Genomic DNA, 15,778 nt, shown 5'->3' on the forward strand with positions numbered 1-15,778 from the left:
GCGGCACATGATTTAGAGAACAATTCAAATCCTGTTGTTGTTTTGCCTCGGAGTATCAAGACCGTTAGGTTACAAGTAATATAAGAACAAACAAACTCCGGGCAAAAGAATGTCACTGCTACATACAACCGTCAAACGTAGACGAATTCGAATCTTCCGGTTCTCCCTCGACCAGTATAAATAAACGGACGCGATCGCAAGGAATGAATTATAGTCAGTTGTCGATCAGTTATTAACCAGTTATCGACGAATTATCAGCGATCTAATTAACGAGTCATTAGCGATCCTATTTTACTACTTATACACTGTTATTTAATGTGGGTTTGGGGTTGATAATTAATCGATTCAGACAGATTCGATTTTCTCCAATATATTTCTCCGCCTCGTACAACACGTCTTAACACACAGAATACACTTGGCCAATTAACACGTGGTCGACTTCTAAGACAAAAGAGCGTCGTTAGAAGTCGTACCAACTTAGCTTGTAGTAACTAGCGATCATACCACCATAGCTTTGGTGAAATACTGAGTCTTAACTCTAATTAAACCTTTGGTGAGAATGTCAGCGACATTCTCAGGGCTAGGTATATATGTATAATCTAATATCCCCTTCAACACGCAGTTCTTAACATAAAAGTAACGCACCTGGACATGTTTGGAGCTTTCGGCAACTACTTCATCCTTTGACCATGAAATAACCCCAATATTATCACAGAAAATTTTGCAAGGGCGAGGGCAATATGATAATTGACCCAACTCCCTTAAAAATAAGGAAATCCATACAGTTTCCCTTGCTGCCTCCTGCATCGCCACGAACTCCGCTTCGCACGTCGATTGAGCTATGATTGGTTGTTATTTAGACAACCAGGATATTGCACCACCAACGAGTATGAAGACATACCCACTCCTCGATTTCCTATCTACCGTGCAGCCCGCAAAATCCGAATCGCAGAACACCTTCAAGGGTTGTCCTATCCTTTGGTATACTAGCCTTAAGTCTTTGGTTTTCAACAGATACTTGAATATCCGCCTCACTGCTTTCCAATCGGATACAGTTGGGTTTGCACATCTTTGGCTCAATTTTCTTATTGCACACGCGACATCAGGGCGACTTACTGTTGCGGCATACTATATGTCCCACAGCTTGTTCGTACAATTTATTATCGAAGGGCTCATCACACTCGATGTCAAAACCGGCTTCACATTCCTTGGCCAGCGGTGTCGACACTCCAACCTCATGAGTAATGTCAAACAGATCCAGCATTTGACCTATCTGTACGGATTGATCAAATACAACAGTGGTACTGTTTGGCTTACTCAGGTGGATGGATATAAAAATTGAGTGTCTGTACCTAGCATTCTAACGTCTAATTTGTCCTTAATTCTAGTCTTAAACACTTCAACCCAATCCTTCGTTCCAAATACAAGAATGTCATCCACATACACAGCTACAATCAGATCTTTGGACGCATTTACATACACACACGGATCACTCATACATGGGTTCAGACTCATACCCTTCAAGATACTATTTATGTACCTGAACCACATTCTCCCAGCTTGCTTCAGTCCATACAGGCTCTTTTTAAGTTTGCACACAAATTGAGTCCTGTCCTTTCCTGGAACTCTAATAAATTCTGGTTGCTCCATGTATATATCCTCATCCAGAGGACTGTTGAGATACGCACATTCCACATCGATATGCTCGTAAACCCACTCATTCTCCGCACACAGAGCAAGCAGAATTCTTAGAGTTCTGCGTTTTACTATTGGACTAAAGGTTTCCGAGTAATCTACTCCAGGTCTCTACCAGAATCCCCAAGCTACAAGTCTGGCCTTATACCTATCAGGGTCTCTCCTTATCACAAGCACCCACTTACAGTCTATAACGTTTCTATTTGAAGGCCTTTGCACAATGTCCCACACATCTTTACTTTTTAAGTTGTCTAACTCCTTCATTATTGCATCAGTCCACCTTTGAACATCTGGCCCCCTCAGGGCTTCGTACACATTCACAGGTACACACATGCTTTGAGCCTTACAAACGGTCGCAGTATGAGCACAACTATCACATGTCTTTGGTTTGTGAAGTCTTGCCGACCTCCTGGGCACAACCGGTACACTCACAGCCTCCTCCTGATTATTCTCACTCACTAAATTATCCATGAAGTAGTGGGTCTCCCCTTCATCGTTCTCTCCATTGCTTTGTGTTTCAATGTCAGTCTGGCCAACTCCCCTTCCAAGTTCGAAGTCTTCTACGTCCCATATCCATTCTGAGGATCTCTTTTTTATATTGCTTGTTTCCACCTTAACACTCTTGTATGGAAACGCGTTCTCCTCGAACCTGACATGACAGGATATTATCACCTTCTTGGTCTTCGGCAGGTAAATTCTATAGCTTTTAACCTGTCTGTCGTATCCTACAAATATCCCTTCATCTGCCCTGCTCTCGAACTTTCCTCCGCTTGGACTTCTCAGGTACCAGACTCTGCATCCGAACATTCTCAGTCTGCTGATCTCCCCTTGGATGTCACATCCCTTACCTTTCCATAATTCCAGTGGGATCTTGTCTCCAACAGCAGCGGATGGGCATAGGTTCCTTATGTGACATGCCGCGTTCACAGCTTCCCCCCACAGATAGTCAGGGAGCCCTGATTGGATGAGTAAACATCTAGACATTTCCACCAGGGTTCTGTTTGCTCGTTCAGAAACTCCATTTTGCTCAAGGTTCCTAGGAACGGTCTTCCTGTGTAAGATGCCTTTCTCCTTCAGATAGCCTTCGAAGTTTTCCCCCGTGTACTCATCCCCGTTGTCAGTCTGGAGAGCACTTATTTTGGACTGGTGTAAAGCCTCCACTTCCGCCTGGTATTCTTTGAAGCACTTAAGTACTTCATTCTTCCTGCTGATGATCCTAACCTACATGAAACGAGAAAAATCATCAATGAAGGTCACGAAATAATTACCTCCACCCAGTGACTTGCATTGAGTTCTGCCACTAATATCACTGTGAACGATCTCTAAGGGATTAGGTCTATGTGGTGAGCTGTCCTCAGAAATGGTACTTTGGTCATCTTCCCCTTCACGCAGACTCCGCATGGCTCCTCATGTTTCCTCGAGTCTTCTTTCACACTGCTCATGGGGATCTTCCTCATCGCATTACCATGCAGGTGGCCTAACCTCTCATGCCATGGTACGATGCTTTTGTAAGCCTTCGCTTCGATAACCTCAATGTCTTCGTCCTCTTTCCCAGGTCTTTCTTGATCGTTCTCCATGGAAACGTTTGCTACATGCCCTTCCGATGGTATTGTCTCTAGGTAGTACACATTGTCTCCTACCTTCGAATTAAATACTACATCCCCATCATCATGTGTACCGATGGCCTCACCTCTCGTACACACTGTGGTGACACCCTTCACTGCCAATTGCCTGACTGAGATTAGATTTACGTCTAATTCAGGCACCCACAGGGCGTTCGACAAGGATAGGTTCCACCCGCCACAGGCCTTAGTCATTTTTACGACGATCGTACCTTTTCCCTTGACCTCCAGGTATCCGTTACCAATCCTGATCTGTCCAGTTGCAGGCACGAAGTCCACGAACCGATGCCTGTCCGGAGTCATGTGGTTTGAGGCTCCCGAGTCAAGGTAGCTGATCCTGTCTCTTTCCATGTGGCTGATGGATGATAGAGCTAGCGTGGAGATAAGTCCCTTGGACTTCGATTTATCTTCTGATTCTCTCTCCTTTTTGTCTCCTTGGCTTTGCTCCTCCTTATCTTCCTTTCCTTCTTGACAGTGGTACGACATATGGCCTCGTCTTCCACATTTGTAGCACTTCTTATCCTTTAGGTCTTTGTGCTTTGGCTTTGCGCCATCTTTGCTTTGTTGAGGCTTGGGCCTCCATTGTTTCCAGGCCGCCATTGCGCTGTTCTTCTCGGATGAGTCCATGGTCGCTTCGATCCTTCTCTCTTCGAGTAGGAGATCTGATTTCACGACCCTCGCGGTTAGACCCTTATCGATCCTCGTTGTTCTAAGATACGTCGCATAATTTGGATCCGCCACGAGGCCGGCCAAAAGGAAACATGCCATCACATGGTCCTCAATTTTTATTCATACGCTGTTCAACTTATCGCATAGGTCGTTGATCCTCCCGCAGTACGTGGAGATGTCCATGTTGGGGGTTTTCCCCCCTTTTCCATAGTTCCTAGTTCCCGTATATATAAAACAATGTCCATCGACGTGGATCTCCCATGGACGTCCTCTAATGTCTTCCAGCATTCCTTCGCTGTTTTCAAGGTTCTAATTTCTCCGAGATACTCGGGGCAAATATGCCTGAAAATGTACGCACGTGCCTTGTTGTCCATTCTCATGCATTCTGGATTTAACATTTCCGCTGCCGTAAATCCTGGCACTATCGCATCCCAGCAGCCCAGGAAAATTAACGAGGCTTCCGTCATTGTCTTCCAATATTCGTAATTCCCCTTTCTAAGGATTGGCTTCATATCCCTGTCCACATCACCTATTCCCTCCTAATCGAGCATGGCGTGGTCTCTTCTTGGGTAATCTCAGAAAATCACAAAAAACTCAAAAATAATATTCTTTATTACCGCAATTTACCGCCCTGGGCCCATAACCTGTTATTTGATGTGGGTTTGGGGTTGATAATTAATCGATTCAGACAGATTCGATTTTCTCCAATATATTTCTCCGCCTCGTACAACACGTCTTAAAACACAGAATACACTTGATCAATTAACACGTGGTCGACTTCTAAGACAAAAGAGCGTCGTTAGAAGTCGTACCAATTTAGCTTGTAGTAACTAGCGATCATACCAACCTAACTTTTCTCAACATACACTGTCTTAGCGAATCGGTTAGTACGAGCGTCTTTGCGAGCATTATCTGTATACTAATTTATCATTTTAAATATATTCGACGGTTTCAACAACGAGCAATCTCGTCCATTAAACCTCACCGACCAACCGCCCTCTACACATAAACCTCTACATATTACTTTATCGACAATTATAATAAAGTATAGAAAGGAAGAATAAATATAATAGTTGTGCTTTTTGGTATGGAGAATTCAACTATGTAAATATTATTTTAACTTTTTGTTGCTTCTTGTTGTTACATGTTGCAAAATATTTCCAACAATCAAACAGTGCTTTACAGAAACTTTTTATTCACACTGAGACACCTAATCTCAGGAATATTTGGGTTTTATTCGGTTTCAGACTAGCAACACGTATACACTAAAGGAATATGTATTTGTTTCTCTTGCTTCGTGGTGCCGCATATTTCCCATTTTTCTTTAATCTTTACCGTTTCGAATGGAAACAGGCAACAAACGGCGATTCTTGTTGTCGGTAACAGAAACACGAAAAAACAAAGAAACATTCGACGACAAGCTGCGACATTTTTAAGACATGGAATAGAACATTTTACAATGTACTATTTATTTAAATATAATTCTCATAAACGTTCAAGTTACTTTACTTGTTTTCTTTCTCCGTAAATTACGAATCCATTGCCATATACATTATTAGTATCACTACTATTAAGGAAAAAGTAATTAAAAGGACTGGCAATATCGCACAAGAATAACATAAGTCTGTAGTATATATCTAGTATACATATATAGACGCAAATTAGAAAAACGCAATATAATGAAAGCTGTAAAAGTAAAAAAGGCATAAAAGTGAAATTAGAAGCCATTGTACCGAGAGACATTTTTAGTTGTTTTTGATTAGTTAAATTTTGTTCGTATATTATTTATTTATTTACATAAATATTTTATTTCCGCATTAAAACATTCTGAAACGATCGATCCAAATTCCACGTGTTCAACTCAACAATCACTATAATACCATAGTGCTCGGACAAGCTGATGCTGCAAGAAGCGCGAGAGGTCGGCAAGAGTATTTTATGAAATACGGTTGTAAATGTGTTAACTGTTAGCTGGTACACGGATGAACCTAACGAGAAGTTAGGGAGCCACTAAGATTATTGTAAGCGGCAAAGAACTTGATACGACTTCAGGAAGTTATAGAATACAAACAAACCTGATGCAAAAACAGGTAGTCGCAGAAGGGGTTTAGTTTTTGTGGACGAACCCGATGCGAAATCCGAGAAGCCATTGTGTTGTAACGATTTTCTTCAGATATAGACACATGAGAACGAGCCCGATGCGAAATTAGGAGTCGCAGAAAATGTTAGTATAGGTAACTTTGTTTGGTAAAAGTCGACACGATAGTATAAAATCGAGCAATAAAATCGTCTCGTGTAGAGAACGTGATTTGATGTTAGCTTTTTAAAATAAAGGAAGTATGGATTTTAAACAGATATATTTGTTAATTATTTTCCGCTATCTGTATCTTGAATGTCCACTGACAGCTTATTAGATTGGCAGATTTTTTCTTACGTTTTACGTTTCTTAGTTGTCGCATGTTTTCGATCGCTATTTGACGCTTTCCATTAAATTGTTATAGTGTTGTGTTATTACTGCCTTGATCTTTGCTAATAGTGTAATTTTGACCAATTTTAGTGATCTTTAATTATATCATATATCAATATCCTTTGCTTTAGCCATTCGGAATTTAAATTTATCGAATAACAGATATACTCGATCTTGTATTTACTGAAAATAACGAATATACTAATACACAGGAAACTGAACACATCTTATCAATTTAACGGCTTGAATGAGGCTGATGATAACAAATAATAATTTATACAAAAGCTTTGATTATTGACTCAATTTTGCTTTATTGTAATTCAAAGCCATTGAAATCGATGAGGTCACCCCTATTCCAAATAATAATTACAAAAGTTCTTCAAAAGAGTATAGCAGTTACAAAAAGATTAAGATTCTTTCTTTGTCAGATTGACAAACGAATCTTTAAAAAAATGCTACATTGGAAAGAACTAAACTTCAATCAAAATGTCCATCAGTATATTTACATAAAAACTTCACTTTAAAATTTTAAACAACTAAAAAATAATTATGTCAGAGTCCAAGCTAATATCACTGAAATTTACAGTAAAATTGTTCTAATCTTGAAAGAGAAGAATGCATATTTTTATACATTACAGTTAAAGAAAAATAAAAGTTATAAAGTAGTATTAAGAGGAATGCAACCTAAAACAAACATTGACACAATCACCAAGGAGTTAAAAGATTTTAATCATTGGATAAAATATAAATAACAGAGTAAAGCACAATACAAAGCTACTACCGTTTTTCTTCATCAGACCTAAACCTAGCGACGATAACAGAGAAATTTCTTTGACTTTTTAACCTTATGATATTACACAAATTACCATTAACAAATTAAATTATAATATAATACAAACTTTATGAGTTAATATATGTGTTTCTATTGAATATCATAAAATATGGTATAAATATAATATATGTAGTACATTGAATAGACAATTAATATGGACTTACCAGAATTGTCATGAGTAATTTGTCCAGCAGTGTTTTGAGAGCCATGGTTCTGCTGATTATCACCAAGAATAATACTTGAGGTATGAGTCTGCTGGGGATGAAATATTGTAGGAATATCCCCGACTCCTCTGCTACCCATGTTTAAGTTTGTTCTTTGAAACATGTAACATTTGTTGTCATCACATTTATATAAAAGTATAATATTATTTTATATTAACTCATATGAAATACTTGTGATATACATATAAAAATGTTAATGAAGTCTGCTGTTGTAAAAGAGTATTATAGTATAAATGCTAGTACACACAGTACTGTAATATAAACATTAGTACAAAGCCTTTGTAATTCCAAAATCTATTTTACTAAACTTTGAAATTTAATATCTTAGATTAGCATACTTATTATGCTATATACTAAAATATCTCTTATATATTAAAATATCAATATTCTCCAACATAGGTAATATATTGTTTTTCCAACATAGACTGGTGAGGTCATTTTTTTCTATAGTTATATATAGTGAAACTACCTAAATTTATTTACTAACGTCTGTACTTGAAAGATACAAAGTAGTATACAAAATTAACTAATAACAAAGGAACTTTAAACAGGAGTCTGTTTCTACTTCTGTATCTATTTAAAATAACTACTCTATTATTCACAAAATTTTAGAATTTTATTATTAATAATCACATTTAATTAAACTTCATCATAATGATAATACTTAAATTTATAAACCTTTACATATACAATTACTAGAAAATTATAAATAAGTGTACACTTAGTTTTTGATAGTAAATTATTTATAATGATATATTTAATATTTTGAGGGAATTAGAAATAAAAATAATATAGGTGTAAAAAATCTTTATTAATGAAAATGTAACATATCTAGAAACACAAAACAATGAAAGTATTGTTTAAAAATGACACTTATTAATTTATTCTAAGTTAATAATTGATATTTTAAGCTATCATAACCAAATTTAATCTAAAAAATAATAATCTACGTTACTTTTCTTTTTAGCATCCATACACTGATGCTTATAAACAATTTACTGCAGAATACATATATTAAGAAAAATACTAACATTTTGATTTCATAAAGATATAAAACTTGTTAAAACGCATGAACATTATAAACATGTGCAAAATATTTCATTAACAAGTACAATATCCAAAAGAAAATAAAAATGATTTAAATTTTACGATATACACATACATACATATATTAATTGGTATACATATATATACTTATTAAAATTAATTATTACCAGAATTTATATCAAATAGCTATTGACAACGAATAAAACTTAACTTATGAGAGATAATACTCACATATTTCATATGATATACTACTTACATTGGAATATATTAGATCTTTTTATAGATTATATTATATTAGATCTAGAAATCTAACAAATTTCTTTCAGTGAACTAATAAATTTAACATTTACGAAATATTTATTTTATAAATCTATGTCTTTTGTCTAATTTCTTCATTTTTAGGGAAAAACACTGATTAATTATTAGACATAACAATAATGAGAATTTATGTAATTTTTGCGACTTATGAATTAAAATGATATCTACATAAATAATGTATAAATAATTCTTTAAATTTTCTATGTTTAACAAAAGATGAACAAATTATTTTACCTTCTATACTTTTCCCAATTACTTTGATAAAATATGTAAGTAATATTTTTTAACTTTTATGTTCTACGTTAAATATTTTCATCTTTTAAAAAGCATAAAAACTTGCGATTCATACAAGTTAGTAAAATTGTATAGAAACGTGTATGATGTTTTATATACGAATTTTTTCAAATCACAGAAATTGACATACCTTCTTTACATTTTTCATCGGAGATCATAACATGTCTTAAATTTGATGTATCCATCGTTCACGATGCATTTAACTGGCTATTACATATCACAAGCACTGTCATTTTAGTTTTATTGTAATTACATCACACGATCGTTTCACTCTTTGTTGCTCCATCAGTTCTTTAGATTAAAATGTTTTATGGCTGCCCTATTAACGGAATCTAATAATGCAGTAGCTAGCAGAGAATTTGTATTCCACTGTCATTCAGTGTAGCTTGTTATTTTTTAGACTGAATAAAATATATAATTCTTATTATTTATTAAGAAGTAACTTGAATTACTCAATTACTTGGTTATGAAGAAACACAACATTAATATAATATCCACATCGACGTTACTTTTTATATAAATTCAATACAACCTATACAAATGATCTTCAAGTAGTTTTAAGTGTGCTATGCTATGTCACGCCATTGATTACTAGTAAACTTTGTACTACCACCCGTTTGGAACACCCTAGTTGCGTCTGCGCTTCGTTCACTTTCTATCTATGTATTTCATTGGGGTTTAAGAGACCATTCAGTGTACTGAATTATTGTGTGTTTATATTTCATTAAATTTAAATTTGCTGGAAAAAGTAATTTCTAGTAAAATTGATGTTTCTAATCTGGAAGCATTTGAAACCACTTTTTACAAGTTGTCTAATACATTGCATCTAAGCATAAACATAGCAGCATTAATTTAAAAAGTTATGATATCGAAAGTATTATTGTAGAAGCATTGATCAATCTTATATACCAATTAAGTAATATAATAAAGGTAAAAACATCATTAATCAATTATGTGCTCATTAGTACATGTTAATTATACAGTGATTTATAAATGATATACTTTTAAGTTTTACCTTTCTTTATTCAGCATTATTACATACATAAAAGTTTTAAAATAATTTAGATTCGATCTTTCTTAAAAAAGTGATTTTTTTCTATTTCGAATATACATTATTAAAATGGAAAATGTAAATAAATATGTACATACATACAAGTCACACAATGTAATTTTAATCATTTAATGTCAGCACTTCTTTACTTATATCATTTGTACAACAAATAACTGTCAGAATTAATCATAGGCATAGAATATTACTATACATTTGCTAAATAATATATTGTTCACTAAAACTAAACTAAATCTTTGTCACGAAAATTAAATATTTTTAATCTTTCTTCAATCGTAGATACATTTTTATTTAATCCCCCTATTACTCGTATGTATCTATATGGAACATATGAATACTAGCACTTACTGCTAAGTGTTCACTATACTGACGGTTTATAAGATCGTATATCGGTATGATACGTACCCTTGACATCGTACATGATACATTTCTCATATTACCCATAGAAAATATCTCTTGAATATTTCTTGGAATCAATTCTAAAGAACGACTATTTTTTGCAGATATTACAAAAGCTTATACAAAAGTAATTATTACACTCATAATAACAAAAAATGGTCATAAAATTCGTGTATTTGACTCTTGAATGTTTTTAAAGAAGAACTTATTGCACTTTCTATTTCTCTTATTACTTCTTTAAATTCATTTTGTGAATTCTTTTCACCCCTTGAATCATAAAATATTTTTCACAAATTTTCATAAAATATTTATTGATAAAATATTTTTTCATTATACTCTATATGAAATACGGCAAACATACTACATAAAAAAGAATGGAATGTATTTTGGAATCATTTTCAAGACGCAAAAATCAGAATTATTTATTTTATCAAATTATATTGTTACCTCTACTATTACTTAGTCTATATTTTAAGTATCACTTTAAACGCACATTATGTTGAAATATTTTCCGTGACGACTATTGGTTGTATTCAACGTATTTAACTTATTATAACATAGGCTGACATAGAGTACAAATTTTTAATATAACGTATAATCAAAATAAGAAGGCAAACAAGCAATTGTTCATATTCACCGGTTCATTATTATGTTGTTCTGACAGTTTTATGCTTAACTAAAAGTATCAAATTTATTTAGATAAAATGCAATAAACATGGACCAAAAAGTAAATCAATCAAATGCAAAATATGACTTTTTCCAATTTGATCCGACACGATTCTTTCTAAAAAATTAATTTCTTCGTTCTTAAAGTCGATTTTAGAACAGCTAAAATCTGAAATATTGTTGAAACTGTTAATTATACCGGGAAGTTCTTTAGATAAAAATTATATACTTTTAAGAAAAGAATAATTTTATATAATTAGTTTTTTATAGCTTGATGCGTAGAGGTCGTATAAAGGTAAAATTAATTTTTTTAATCATAATTCATATAGGTATTTTTTAATGTATTCATCAAATTACTCGTCACTATACCAAAAAGCACTAGTCTTGAGAAGATATTTCAATTGAAAAATTACGAAATGTTATAAAATAAATAAAAATGTTATAAAAAATGGTGAGTGAACGGAATCATTAATTGCTGCGAAACAAAAGGTAGTAAGTACGTATAGTAGTAAGAAATAAGAGATAATTTAGAAAACAAAATTTTATATTCCAATGAAGATTTTTTTAGTAAGGACGTACATTGTTAGATTATTTTTATTTTTTCTAGAAATAATACTTCACAGAGGTTCGTTTACATGGAAAAATTACTGTGACGGTCGTTACACTTACTTTCCTAGCACTCTGTACAGAACTGTTAAATAAAAGCAATTTATGTAAAAATGCAAACTGTTTCTTTTTATAAAATAAGGCTTACAACATTTATAAGGACAAGTGAAATTAACGTTTCTTATGTTCTTTTTTTTCGTTTACTGTGTTAAACAATCAACTTACCAATAAGTAAATACAAATAACATGAAAATATCATAATATTATTTTTTTACGCGAAATTATTTTTAAATGTGCATCTATTACAATTGGTATTATATAACATACACTAAAATGTTATTTATATTACTTTTTACATCTATTTTACTGTTCACAATATTTATTTTTATTATGTTATAAAATATTGTCATTTTTTACATCGAAATATAATAATTTGTCAACTTCTCAGTAAAATTCCTTTTCTTTGCACTAACTTACATACTACATATTTCTTTCTTACATATTTCTGTAGTATTTCTTTCCAAGAGAAAAATAACAAGTAGCAAAAGGTTTAATTAATACAAAAAAATAATTGCTATAGAGCGGGGAAAGAACATTTTGTATTCAAAAGTGAAAAAAGTTCGTTTTAGTTAACCAAGTTAATTTTATACACAATGCATTTTAATTAATGTTGAAATATGAACAGCGACTACTTAGCTTAAAAATTTTCTGTTATTTAAATTTCTAGTTAAATTATATGTTGTAACTTAAAAACGATAAGTTTCTTCAAAATTTGTTTTATAAAAATGATAAAACAAGTTTCTTACATAAAATTCTTCATGTAATAAACATTAAGTGATACCATTTTCAAAAATTATAATTTCGCTAAAATAAGAGAAAACTACATAGAAAAAACTTAAAACATTTCATTTTTCTTGATTTTCTATGTAGGTTGTGATCTTTTAATTTAATTAAAAATTACAATCGTCCATATATTTCATAAAATATGTATTTTATTTCTTTTCAAATGTTAAGGTAATGGAAAATAAAATTAGACCAATTAAGTAAAAAATATTTTATTTTATACTTTTCTGAAATAAGAGTTTTGATTTATATTAAATAATATATGAATTAAATATCACTGAACTTGCTTCATATTAATACTTGAAGTTTGTATTTTGTTATGTCTAAACAATCTAAAACCTATACGTTATTTTGTAAAAAAATGTAAGTACAAGTACATAATTATACAAATAGTACAGTCATACGCAATAATAAGAATAACTTATGTAGCAAATTACAGATGGACGAAAAAATTAGATTCACAGTGATACATTCAAATACATAATAGTAAAATTTTATAAACATATAGTAATGTAAAAGAATACCAAACACAAATGAATGCACGAATGATTTTTATTTTCGCCATGCGTGCTTATAAATTATTCAAGAAAATTTTATGCAGTTCCATCTGTATTTACTATAATGACAAAAATTAGACAAATAAACCAAACATTGTAACAGTAGTAATTAAATTTACAGATTAATTACAGTCTTATTATAGAATAACACTTACAGATAAAATACGTAAAAGAATTTTCACAGATATTATATACATTTAATATGATATTTATCTTATGTTGAAGGTATCCAAAGTATGTGTAAAAATTAAGGAAAACAAATTAAGGTATATAAGTAAAATAAAATATCTTAAAAATCAATTTTTATATAAATAAAACGTGCGTTATATTTATTTTATAATTGATTTTTAGATAAATTTGAAGAATTGCTTGTGTTATTCTACAATAAGTGATTTACTTATTATTAATAAGACTGTAAAAGTCTTGGTGTGTATCACATTTTGTACGATAGATAAATTCAACAATTGCAAGTCTTTTGTGAGTTATTTTATATTTATAACAATAATATGTCTACTATTCAACTCTTGGAGTTGGTATTTAAAACATATGCATATAGAAGCATATAAGTGGAAGAGTACAAGAAACATAATTTGACTGACTAATAAAGCATTATGCTGCATTCTTAATCTACACTTAAAGTTGTATCATTATGATATGACCAACAAAATATAAATCATAGCACACATGTGATGATTTAAAGAACTAAGTTCCCTATATGTATCCATGTATCCCTACGTGTATTCTGAATTTATTCTGAGGTATCGCAATATTTTTTATATCAAAATTTCTATCAAAAAAAGTTCATATAAATGTAGTTATCATTTTTTTATTCAGTTAAAAATAACACTTACACCTTCATAGATACTATGAAGTATGCTATCTTATTTATGCAATATAATATCTGAAATAATCTAAGTTTACATTTGTAAGTATATTGGCTACTATCTCAGCTTATTGGTAACACATGATAATAATTTACTTTCAATATGTATTTTACATGCTATTCATAAAAATATAGTTGTAATAATAAGATCTAATTATTCAACAGAGTCTTAATTAATATCATGTAAAATACAAGAAAAGAATCACATAGATCTTTTTTTACTAATACAATAGAGACTGTAGTGAAAATGTAGAATAATGCAACTTACTGAATACTTTAGTTCTGAAATTGTATAATTGTAGTAACTGAATCATAATACTATAAGTAGCATAATTTTACACATAAGCACTAAATATTTGCAAAAAAAGATACACTCTTTTTTACCTGCTTAAATACGATAATCATTTACACTATATGTTTATAATTCAAGTATGAAATAACAAGTGAAGAAAAGCCATTTTAAAATACACTGTATTTCTTAGTTATCTTAAAAAATTCGTGTTTGTTATTTTCGAACTATGTAGTGTAAAAAATATATTTTAATAAAATCACTCTTCTGTTGCTATAGGTCACTTTATATAATATATTCAGTGCCTTAATAATATTAACTCAATTTACATGATATACAACTTATTTTTCACCTTGTACACGCTTATTAACAATATTCTTATTTACAATTGATTGATTCTTTTATATAGAATTTTTAAAATAATAATATACTTAGGTTTACAAAAGGTGACTTTGGGATTATTAATGATGCTTATTTATTAAATGAGTGACTGATGTAAATTATTTACAAATACTTTAACACAACAAATGATTTATAATCACATGTAATCAACTATCTACTATAATGCTTAACAATAAATAATTAGATACAATCATACATAAAGTATTTTGAAATATTGATATTGTCTTCTAGAAGAATGTTATCTTTTCATCTTTATGTTAGGTCACATGTCAAATAAAACAGATATCTCCTCTACATGAGTGCAATTTTTTATACAATTAAACTTTTAATAGATCTTATCTTCATATGATGATAATAGAATAGGAGGTAAGATGAACAGCTATGCACTCTTCATATAAATATGTCAGGAGAACACGCGTTTACTCTATTCCTAAACAAAAAAAAAATATGTACGTTTATCATCTTCCAATAGAAATAATATTCAATTAAATTTGTAACATGAACTGTTTCTAACTTCATCATAAGTAAATATTATTAAAAAAGATTAATTTCGTATTTTATTTAATATTTGTTAAATGACTTTGAACTTTATCTGTTACCACTTTTCTTAACAATTTCTTTTAGCAATTATTTCCGATTTCTGCTATATACAGGTATCCTCCGTCTTTCATATTACACGAATTTGGTTAACGCGGTTCGAGAAATTGGGAAATCCAACTGCCTTATAGAACAGAATGTAATGGAAATTTGTAAGTGCAAGCACCATCATTCGATATTTTTCTTTCGAGCAAACATGTGTCTTATCTCAGATTTACATATGGAATCTTTAAATAGTGAAATTTTTAATTCATTTTTAGTTCGTAAAGTATTAATCCTTTGCATTCGAAAGATATTTG

The 15,778-nt window shown here is 31.5% G+C and overlaps 2 protein-coding genes and 1 long non-coding RNA gene across 10 annotated transcripts in view; 1 reads left to right on the plus strand and 2 right to left on the minus strand.

Annotated features, from left to right (window-relative positions):
• The window catches only part of LOC138178157 (solute carrier family 35 member F3), a 77,435-nt gene extending 67,339 nt beyond the window's left edge, over positions 1-10,096 (minus strand). For 2 of the 8 annotated variants that reach the window (XM_069109690.1, XM_069109691.1), the window contains exons 1-2: positions 9,299-10,087; positions 7,450-7,601 (exon numbers count right to left, since the gene is read on the minus strand). In XM_069109690.1, coding sequence (XP_068965791.1) covers positions 7,450-7,588 — 139 coding nt within the window. In that variant the 5' untranslated portion in view covers positions 7,589-7,601; positions 9,299-10,087. Of the gene's footprint in view, positions 1-7,449; positions 7,602-9,298 lie in introns of all 8 variants that reach the window. The other 6 variants (XM_069109685.1, XM_069109686.1, XM_069109688.1 and 3 more) reach the window with 6 other exon arrangements.
• The window catches only part of LOC138178177 (uncharacterized), a 23,997-nt gene continuing 8,219 nt past the window's right edge, over positions 1-15,778 (plus strand). The window contains exon 1 of the long non-coding RNA XR_011172618.1: positions 1-321. This is a non-coding gene — a long non-coding RNA (uncharacterized LOC138178177). The remainder of the gene's footprint in view (positions 322-15,778) is intronic.
• LOC138178151 (uncharacterized protein DDB_G0287625) overlaps positions 13,023-15,778 on the minus strand; it is an 18,519-nt gene continuing 15,763 nt past the window's right edge. Inside the window, exon 8 of the mRNA XM_069109672.1 lies at positions 13,023-15,312. Coding sequence (XP_068965773.1) covers positions 15,307-15,312 — 6 coding nt within the window. The 3' untranslated portion in view covers positions 13,023-15,306. The remainder of the gene's footprint in view (positions 15,313-15,778) is intronic.

This window comes from Bombus flavifrons, chromosome 3 (genome assembly GCF_040668555.2).
Source record: "Bombus flavifrons isolate JBK064 chromosome 3, iyBomFlav1_principal, whole genome shotgun sequence".
NCBI lineage: Eukaryota > Metazoa > Arthropoda > Insecta > Hymenoptera > Apidae > Bombus > Bombus flavifrons.